The following is a 10,261-nucleotide window of genomic DNA, read 5'->3' on the forward strand; positions in this document are numbered from 1 at the left end:
CATAGCTACTTTTTATAAGCGTAGCCTTAGGTCCCTTATTATTTTTTTTTTTAATTTTCTATATAGCCATAGCTACTCTATAAAAGTGTAGCCTTAGGTCCCTCATTGTTTTTTTTATTTTCTGTATGTATATAATATTCTAATAATTTTTTATACAACATAATATTTAATAATATTATTACATATATAATTCTACATTTTTAATTAAATGAATTAAATATTATAAAATAAAATTAAACACATAATTATACTAAATAATTTCTTTAAACAATAAAAATTATCCTTACATAATTCAAAGACATAATCTTAAGAAGCAATTAACAATCAAAAGATAACTTAAGATAATTTAAGTTACATAAAACTTGTATCACATCAATTAAAATGCAAAGTTTACACTCTATATCCGACAAGAGCTTAATAAACAGAAAATCGTCAATCTTCTAATCTTGGCATAATGATTAAAAAATCTTCTGAAGCGCCTTCAGATTCTTCTCAAACACATCTTTTTCATGCTGATCTTCATCGCCATCAAGAAAACTCTTGGCCTTAACAATTGTATTAGTGTTCATTCCCTTGTTTATTCCTAGCGGGGCTGCTGCAAAAATACTTGCACTTCTAAGAAGTTTAAACAACAAAATTCTTCTAAAGGTGCACAAAAGAAGTGTAAATAGAAATTAACTAAATCAAAATAGTAAGATCACAAACTGAATTGAAATACTAAAATATATATGATCATCATACTAATTGCTGAATAAATGGACAAAGAAAAAAAATTAATTGCTGAATATACCATTACCTATCTTCACTCCAAACAGCTTGAACTTTACTGCCAATAGGATACTTATTACCCAAACCAATCCCAGCATTATTTACCAAACAACTATAATAGTTACTCACCTTGAACAAAACTAAAAGCATTCTAATAGCTCGTTACCTATCAAAAGTAGTAAGCACTTTGATTTAGTAGATTTGTTATTTCAGATAAATAAGATACAATACCACAGTATCTATTTGATTGATCACTTACTTTTTCTCTTCTCAGCTTGTTAGTTTTTTATTATTCTCATTAAAACTGAATACTAAATTCCCAAAATCATGCCAATCAGCTTAATTTCAAGTGGGAAAAATGGCGTTGCTTCAAAGAGTAAAGTGAGAATTATCAACCTAAATTGTAAAATTAAAAATGAATTGAGACAGATATATCAATTTTGTACCAATATCCCCAATGCAATTGACAGACCAAACATGAATCCCCTGGCTTAATCTATTTATGGCGAATCAGAACCCAAAACACAATTCAAGAATACATCAAGTTACACAAGTAAATTGAAGCAAAAGGCTTAAAAAATTGAAGACAAATTAATGAATAAAACTTCATAAACTAGTGCATTAATCAGAAACTTTTTCACCTCCAAATTTTGAGAAATACCATGCTTACCTCTGGAATGGGCTGTCGGATTACATTTTCCACGGCAACACCAATTAAAATCCTCCAAGTGATCTTGCACTACATATTGAAGACTAATAATAAGAATTAAAGGGATTTCAAAACTCAAATGCCCTTGCACTGTTTTGAATTCCATTAATACAAATTACATAATAAGAATAGGAACTCTATAGCACAAATTCAATTGTACACAATAGAAGAACAAAAAAGCTTTGCCCCTAATGCAGTAATAAAATTTGAATGATGTGATGGTTGGCAGGCTTAGCTTTGGGATTGCAATGATCTTATTGATAACTGCCACAAGCATGAGTAACAGACAGCCTTATAGGATAGGTTGGTTGAATGGTGAATGCTACCTAGTCAAAATGAGTGTTTATGCCGGCTCAACCCTATTGATCCTAGTAACCGTAGGTTCGGTAATTGGTTCAGTTTTGTTAACCATAAAGGCCAATCAAACAGAACAAGATCGCAAAATACATGGACAAACAGGGTGAGGAAGAATTGATCATCCAATTATTATACTTAGAAAGATGCCTTACAAGTTGCTAAGGTAAAAATCCAAGTTCACATTCCAAAGACATGCTTTCAAAGGAATACTAATATTATAATAATAGTTGTTCATTAAAAAGGGTTGCCACATCCAATTAAGATGAGTAAACATGCTTGTATAAAAATTTAAGTGCTGCATAAATTTTAAGTACAAAAATATTATAATAATAGTACCAGAAAAATTTCATCTTCAGTGGCATATCTCCTTGCATGATCTTTCAGTAGCTTTTCAAGTGCTGAAAATAATGAAAAATATGCAACATTTAATTAAGGCAAGGAAAAAAACCACTCAAATGAATAATTGGTTTGGAAGTAACTAACCAGAATATATCTTAATGGTATTCAGTGAAGTGTCACCTGTGAAGCCCTTTCTAATGACACTTTGTGCCCAAGGAAGTTTTTCATGAGGGCCAACCTTTTTCTCAATGACGTTATTCTGCAAAACAATATGTGCAACCTGTGGAGAGTGGATAAGATGATTAGAAAGCCGAGTAACAAAAAGGACTAGAGCTTAAGATTATGCAGCAGGTGTACCTGAAAATTGAGTGCTCTTTTGGGAACATCATGAGGCAGCAAAGGGTATTGAGGATACTTATCGTCCAAATACTACATACATAGAGAACATGAATAATTGAATATAAATAAGAATATATAAGAGAAACAGGGAAATTAAAATCATGAGTTGGAGGACCAACCATAATAATGGCTAAGGATTCAGCAAGAACAAAATCTCCATCCACCAGAATAGGAATTAAAGCAAGAGGATTCAACTTGAGGAACTCTAATGGTTGTTTAAACAAGGCAATTTAACAATACATGTAACAGAAATAAATACAGAGCATAGATTTAGAACAAACCGGGGTCAGATTTGGAGGAAAAGCAAAAAGAATAGCAATCAAATGCAGCAACCAGCAGGGGAAAGAATGTTAATGCTACCAGCTAAAGATCCTTCACTCTTTAGAAAATTAAGTTCTTCCTCAATGAGAAAATAAAAAGAACAAAAAAAAGAAAACAGAGAAGGAAGAAGACAGACAAACACAAGATCTATTCAGCTTGCGCTAATTGAGTCAGACAGCACGACAGAAATTGAAGCAGAGTACTGACAGTTAAAAAATTAGCTGCATAAATGTCATAATATTACCATATGAAAGTGTCCATCTAATACATTTTTACCAAAATGATTAAGGATTCTATTTTTCATCATCTATTACATTTTTACCATTTATTTTAACACCGCTGCTGTTGCAATCATGTCAATGACTCCAAGCAAACCTTAGAACTTCTTAATAGAAGTAAACAGGACAAGCATCCATTCTTTAAGCTTGACAGAGCACATGTGAGCAAGGAGAAAGTAAGTATCCAACTGCCTCTGTAATTTGAAGCTGATAACACAAAATAATGTCCTTAGTGAGAAGCAAAGAAACTAATCAAAGAAAATATTAGAATATATCTACCCAAGCTTCAGCACTTAACTGTCAAAGTTATTGCACCAGGATATAAATTGGCTTCAGCACTTCAGTTAATTATCTGCATTAACCCTTCATAGAACTTCATCATACATATTTTGAATTTATATCTCATTTTCCTGAAAATGCCACATGATGTTTTATTAGAAAAGTTGCAGAAAAGGAGGAAAAAAATGCAATGATTCCTTCAATGCATGAAACTTCATAAAGAGAGGTTATCTGAGCAACAGATTCAGTAGAGAGGTTATCTGAGCAACAGATTCCTCCCTTAGTAATTCTGAAATTGTAAACAAGTTTGAGTTTTACTTCTTGGGCTTCTTTTTTCTGAATATCTGAGCAATAGATTCAGTAGAGAGGTTATTTACATGTTGATACAATAGTCAAAGGTACAAAAAACTGCATTACAGATTATATCAGTTTAATTAAATACCATAACAATCATTGGAAAAACAAGTTGCTAATAGAGAAGCACCTACTTGAAATGAAATCACATTTGCTATAGAAAATTAAATAAATGCAAATCAAACCTGAGAATGACTCCAATCTCTTAACTCACAGCAGCCTCCACATCATAAAGCAACAATAAAAATCATTGAGAGATTCAAAGTTACAATAAATCCTGCTACAAAGTATACTAGTAAAAAGGTTTCCTTTTAGTCACAATTTAATATACCCTTCCCAATTCCCAAAGACGCCCTTCCTATAAGAAATATACTAGCAAATTCAAAGTTAAAAAGTTACTCAATAATCCCTGAAGACAACTCTAAAATTGGAACCAAAACTCCAACTCTGTTTGGCACTAAGGAATCAACTTGCTTTACTTGTAATCAAGCATTTTTTATAGCTGTCTTGTGCAAAAAAATTAAATTAAAATAAGGTAGGTACATAGCTTAAATCAGTAGCTACAATGCAACTAAAAGAAAGAGTAATGCTAAACCTCAGAATCAAAAACACCAGAAAAGATGAAGCTCAAACATGTTCCAGTTATTCCATTCCAGCACAAGGGCATGTGAACCCTCTAATGCACTTGTCTCATAAATTAGCACAACATGGCTGCAAAGTTATCTTGCAAGAAAATATGCAAGAGCTCATTGATGATGGAATCATGGATTCCAATGGTAAGAGTTATAATTTTCACTCTTTACTCAACTTTACTATTTCGGATAAATCACAAAAACTACTCATGCTAAATTTCATAGAATCTACAGAACATTGAGAACATTAAATCAGTGTAATAAATCAAGAGAGTAAAGAAAGCATAGTGGATTGGCAAAGTTAGCAAAAGCAAATGATTCCAAACCAGCTAACATGCTCTTATCCATGATTCAAATCAATTCAACTTAACCTAGTGTTCTTCATTCACATTAATCATATATGATCTGTTAAACATGATTTTACAATGAAATAATATGTTGAACTGATTATGGCGAGATATATGATCTGGTATTAATCAACCCAATTAATTAGCAGATGGATCAAAATCAAATTGAGAAAACTAATCCAAATAGAAACCAGAACCTAAAGAAGAGGTCTGGGGAGATTGCAGCAGAACTTTTCAAAAGATAGAATTGCATCCGCACCCTTGGTGTCGAAAACGGCACCGATGAAATACCTGCAGAGACATTGAAATTGAAATTGAAATGAGAATGAAATGAAAGTTGGAGAGAGAGAGGGGTTGGGAGTACGAACAGGAAGTAATCGTAGAAGCCGAAAGTGAGGACAGGAGCACGGCAAGCCCTAGCAGCGGCGGCGGCTTCAATTGACCCCAGGAGCGACGACAGTGCACGGCGGAACAACCTCCTTCTCTCTCGCGTCGCGTCTTCGTCCTCTCTCTCCATCTCGTCTGCGAATCATCTTTCTCTCTCTCCTCCGGACTCCCTCCTCCACGACGGCGATGGCGGCGGCTGCAGCGGTGTTGCGGTAGTGACCCCCTCTCACTCTCTGGTCTCTCACTCGCACTCTCTTCTCTGTCTTCCTCCTCTCCTCCCTCTGGTTCACTCATTCTGAATCTGGGTGTGTGTGTGTGTGTGAAAGGGTGCGTGGCGAAGGTGAGCTTTGGAGGCAGGCAGAGGATTTCTACTTCGCGATGGTGACTTTGAAGGGAATGGGGGAGCTTTGGAGGCAGGCAGAGGATTTCTACTTCGCGATGGTGACTTTGGAGGGAATGGGGGGCGACGAGGGTTTACAAAAGTGGATGAAGGTGCTTTGGAGGTGAGTGAGATTTGGAGGGAATGGATAAAAATTTTACTAAGTGTCATCAATTTGCTTTCAGGAAAAAGAAGAAAATAATTTACTAAGTGTTAAGTTTTTTATTCTAGATACATTAGGCATCATTTTTAAAACGCACCCAAAACTTAATAAATAGGCTACTCTTTAAAAGCGTCTCCTTTGATACGAAAAGTAAATCTATAGATATCAACCTACGGCTACGCTTTATAAATAATTTCTATAATACCTAAGGCTACGCTTTTTAAATGATGCCGCATTTCTGTATCCTTTTCTCTTATAAAAAGGCAACACGGAGAAAAGCGTAGCCTATTCATAGAATAGGCTACGCTTTTCAAATGTAGCTTAAAAAAAGTGTGGCTGAATGGGTATTTTTCTTGTAGTGTCAGGACCAAAGGCCTTCCCTCAGAGCAAGTCCCATTGGTCTCAAGTATTGCTTTGAAACAAAACCTTCTTGCCTAGCAGCAGCAAGTTCCATCTCAAGGGAATCAAGCTTCTTGTGCTGTTCCCTAAACAATCACACGATGAAACAAGTACTGAACAAGTTCCAAGCACGAAATGGTTATAAAAATGTATAATACCTCCACTGTCACAATCCATTGATTTACGCTCTTAGCTGATCGGGTGTATCACTATTAAGCAAGTCCTTGCCATCGCTATTTGAAGGAGGTAATGCCAATATGGTCCATTACCTAATGCCTACAAATTAAGAAATTAAGTTAAGGAATGAGAGTGGGAAAAAGGGATTAGGGTGGAAGAGAATAGTGAATACTACTATTGACACGCAAACCGGTGAGGGTGCTTCCGGTTCATAATAGAGGACTATGATAGACTTTACTTGTAAATATATTTATATATACAATCATTTATAATCTATACACCAACTAATAAATGGAAGGATGCACCGCCTTTGTATAGAACAGTATCCTGTATGGACAACAGATAGATACCAACCTCAATTTTTTAAGGTCCTTCAATTGGACCTTTAACTCATGATTCCTCAAATTAAGAGCTTTTCACAAGGTTAATTACTCTTATAAGTTGTAACTATTATGAACCTGAATATTTTGTCCCCCTATTTCCAACTTGCCTACTCTTGGCAAAAACAAGCAGTCATTAGTTGAATAATATTTGATGTAGAACACTTATTATTTTAGTTTATACATAGTTCTTCTCAAAAAGCCTGTATTCTATTTTCCAAATATGCTTGTTCAATTCACATATGGAATTAGAGAAAAAAAGAAGAAATTAGAAGCTTGTTCAATTATAAGAGAGTAAAAATGAAGCTTCAGCTGAGGTCAATTTAAAGGGAAGGAGATGACGTGGAGCATGTGATTTCACCATAGTTAACTATAGAAACTCCCGTTATAGACTAGAAAAAACCTAAGAATGCCACTCTACCGTATCAAGTGCCTCACTACCACTATGCTTCTGTATCATAATATAAATCAAGCAAGACAAATAAATAAATCAAAATTAGAAATTATTGCATTTTTCAACTTGATTCCTTTTTTTCCTTTGCATTAAATAATACTAATTAAGTTCTTGTCATGTGTCAGTTAATGAGGTTTAACATTATCTTTCAAAAACAAAATAATTTAGTTTCTTGTATGATTTTCATCAATCTTTCATCAACAGAAAGCAATTGAAAATGAAGACATGGGAAACTATATATCATTGTTAGGTTTAACTAATTTTGCCAATCTTAAGCCTCAATATTCTCTAAAAATCAATATTGAAAACTATATTTATCATGCTAGAAGAGTAGAACATCATATCATATATCAGGTATTGGAATTTTACCTTGAAGGAATCACTTTGACATGTCAACTCTTTTACCTATGTGTGGTTACTTCAGGCATTTCTGGAGGCAATAAAAGGAAAGGCTCCTAAGTCCGTTATTACTGACGGTGATCAAGCCATGAAGAGTGCAATGAAAGCTGTATTTTCAGAAGCACATCATAGGTTGTGCAGCTGACACTTGATATGCAATGCAACCGCTCGAATAGGTATTCCACAGTTTATGACCAAGTTTTATCTTTGTTTAATGGGGGATTCGGAGGTCGATAACTTTGAAGATATATGGAATGATGCAGTTGAATAATTTGGGTGGCAACAAAATTCATGGGTCAAGGATATGTACGAGAAGAAACATATGTGGTCGAATGCCCACATTAGGGGTAAGTTCTTTGCTGGGCTCAAGATAACATCAAGGTGTGAGGTGTTGAATATGCAGATAGGGATGTTTATACACAACGGCTACAACTTGAGGGAATTTATTGAGCATTTCCAACAGTATTTACAGTTCCTGCTTAGGAGAGTAGTGGTTGCTGATTACAAATCTGCTTATTGAGATCCAGTTGTGAAAACAATATTGGAGGAGTTAGAGGAGTTTGCAGCAACATTATACACACGAGAGGTCTTTGTCTTATTTCGGGAGGTGTTATTACTAGCTAGCAATGTCAGAGTAGTTTCTTCGAAGAAGACAAGCACGTGTACATTGTTTGAGGTGATCATGTATTGTCAAGGTAGATCATGGAACGTTTCTTGGGACGAGATGGATGATGAATTTAGATGCTCTTGCCTAAATATGGAATCCTTTGGAATCCCGTACATTCACATAGTTGGTGTGCTTGTTAGACTTAACATGGTTGTTATTCCTGATGCAGCCTACATGAGTATGCATGTGGCAATGCTCAATGACTATAGAGAACTAGTTAAGCTTTCTTGTAGTTACTTTGAGGATTATTTTGATGTGAAGACCAAAATAGCTAATGAACGAGAAGCATTAAGAGAAAAGATTTGGAAAAGGTTGGCCACCACTGTTGAGGGCGGGGGCGATGATGCCGAGGGAGGTACCGACGTGTCCAACGCTGCAGAAAGTGTGGCAAGGCTGGCCATTACGCTTGTAGATGCGTCGACAGGAATGGTGACGATACCACACATGAATTAGATGCCTTGGGATCATCACACAACATGGATGAATCACAAGAAGCTGAGGCTTCGCAACAGATGGAATACGATGGTCTGAGCTTCTAAGTGAGTGTGAAGAGGTATTAACTTATGTTGCATCATTGCTTCATTGTTAACTAAATTTCATTCCATGCTCTGAGTATCCTTATTCCACAATTATACACACCAAAGCCTAATGATAGCCGAATGAGACAAGTTATACAAGTTCTACAGTTTTATATTTTTATTGGAAAAATTAGATGAAGGAATTATTTCGTTACTATCGTTATTGAAATTTAAAATTAACTAATATATCAATTCAAAGCCTGATATGTTAGAAAAGTTTGGATAATAAAAGGTTAATTCTTACCATTTTTGTGCTAACTTCTATTTTAATAATAATATTTACTTGGATACTTAATAATAGGCAACAATTTTTTATCTGTTCCTGCTCAAGTATAATGTTCTAAGTGAGAATTAGTTCTTGACAGTTGCATGTTATCACTCTTGTATTATGATACAAAGTTATATGTTGCATGAGATGTATTTTGGACATACTAAAGACCTTAGGTTTGACAGCAATTGTATTCACAATCTGTCATTGTCTTTTGAACTCTTCTTTCCCTGACTTGGCATATGTCTTCTTTGTTATCATCAGGCTTTGGTCACAAATGTATGTGATAAAACTCTTTACTATACATGTATTACAGGTAAACTAACTTAGTTCTATCAATTCTTATACAGACTTATGTAGAAAGAGATAGAATTGTTACTAATCCTCTGTGGAAGCCCTTTAATATTTACAAGTGTATTTTATAATTTTGTTTGTAGTTATATGTGTAGGAGTACAAATATGGTTGGGGTTTTTAAGGACATCTAGTTCTAAATTAAATAGAGTAAATAGTTCAAAAGAAAGTTGACTTCTCTGTGACTTCCATACTTCTATAAGTTCTCTTCAGCTTATTCATTGAATTGCTTAGAAAGTCTTTCCCTAATCTCGGTATGATGTTTTGAATCAAGGAAAAGATCATATTATTGGACTGAAGTTGAGTTTTTTGTTTCCCCAATTTTGCTGTGCATTTGCAGAATTATGCCAGAGGACTATAATATAAAATTTTTTTAATATGTTTTATTGTTTTTATTAGAAATAATAAATTAAGTAAAAAATTAACCATAAATAATCATAAAAGCATAACTCGTAAAAAGTTAGAGCCAAAACAGTAATAAAAATAAAAATATTGAGAGTACTTAAAAAGAATACTAAAATATGATATTTTATATGTTATTTTTAATTTAACAAATAAATATTAATTTTTATTATACTAGTAAAAAATTATAACATACTAAAATAGTTTAATATAATAGTAAAAAAATATAACATACTAAAATAGAGTACTACAATAAGTACTATTTAAAAAATATACTAAAAAAAATTAATTATACTTAAAAAATAACATTATAATTTAATATTATATTTTTTAGTAATTAACTAATTATCTATCTAAAAGTGATTTTAACTAGTATTATCTAAACAATACTCATTTTATTAAAATTAATTTGAGTATAAAATTACCAAATATAAATCAAATTGACATAGACTCACTTCTACCTAAAATTAATT

The 10,261-nt window shown here is 33.6% G+C and overlaps 1 protein-coding gene across 31 annotated transcripts; it reads right to left on the reverse strand.

Annotated features, from left to right (window-relative positions):
* Positions 1–245: 245 nt before the first annotated feature.
* LOC112742873 (glutathione S-transferase 1) lies at positions 246–5,732 on the reverse strand. Of its 31 annotated transcripts, none has more exons than XM_072217034.1 (10): positions 5,152–5,732; positions 4,981–5,074; positions 3,470–3,581; positions 3,216–3,378; positions 2,692–2,777; positions 2,531–2,602; positions 2,318–2,453; positions 2,171–2,232; positions 1,439–1,507; positions 246–592 (listed from the first exon to the last, which is right to left on the reverse strand). In XM_072217034.1, exons 5-10 carry the CDS (start codon positions 2,692–2,694, stop codon positions 584–586), a joined length of 351 nt encoding a protein of 116 aa, XP_072073135.1. In that variant the 5' UTR covers positions 2,695–2,777; positions 3,216–3,378; positions 3,470–3,581; positions 4,981–5,074; positions 5,152–5,732; the 3' UTR covers positions 246–583. The 31 variants fall into 31 exon arrangements, 27 of the variants coding, with proteins under 27 accessions (XP_072073135.1, XP_072073109.1, XP_072073181.1 ...); XM_072217008.1 differs by having other exon boundaries at positions 246–595; XM_072217080.1 differs by having other exon boundaries at positions 1,439–1,521.
* Between the last annotated feature and the right edge of the window lie 4,529 nt (positions 5,733–10,261).

Source organism: Arachis hypogaea, chromosome 2 (genome assembly GCF_003086295.3).
Source record: "Arachis hypogaea cultivar Tifrunner chromosome 2, arahy.Tifrunner.gnm2.J5K5, whole genome shotgun sequence".
NCBI classification, from domain to species: domain Eukaryota; kingdom Viridiplantae; phylum Streptophyta; class Magnoliopsida; order Fabales; family Fabaceae; genus Arachis; species Arachis hypogaea.

Coding starts and splice junctions, on each gene's coding strand:
- LOC112742873 (XM_029291884.2), bottom strand. CDS start 5,464: ATGAGTGAACCAGAGGGAGGAGAGGAGGAAGACAGAGAAGAGAGTGCG. Junction 5,075..5,151: donor GGCTTCTACGATTACTTCCT/GTTCGTACTCCC, acceptor ATGTCTCTGCAG/GTATTTCATCGGTGCCGTTT. Junction 3,582..4,980: donor TCCCCAGACCTCTTCTTTAG/GTTCTGGTTTCT, acceptor TGGCATTTTCAG/GAAAATGAGATATAAATTCA.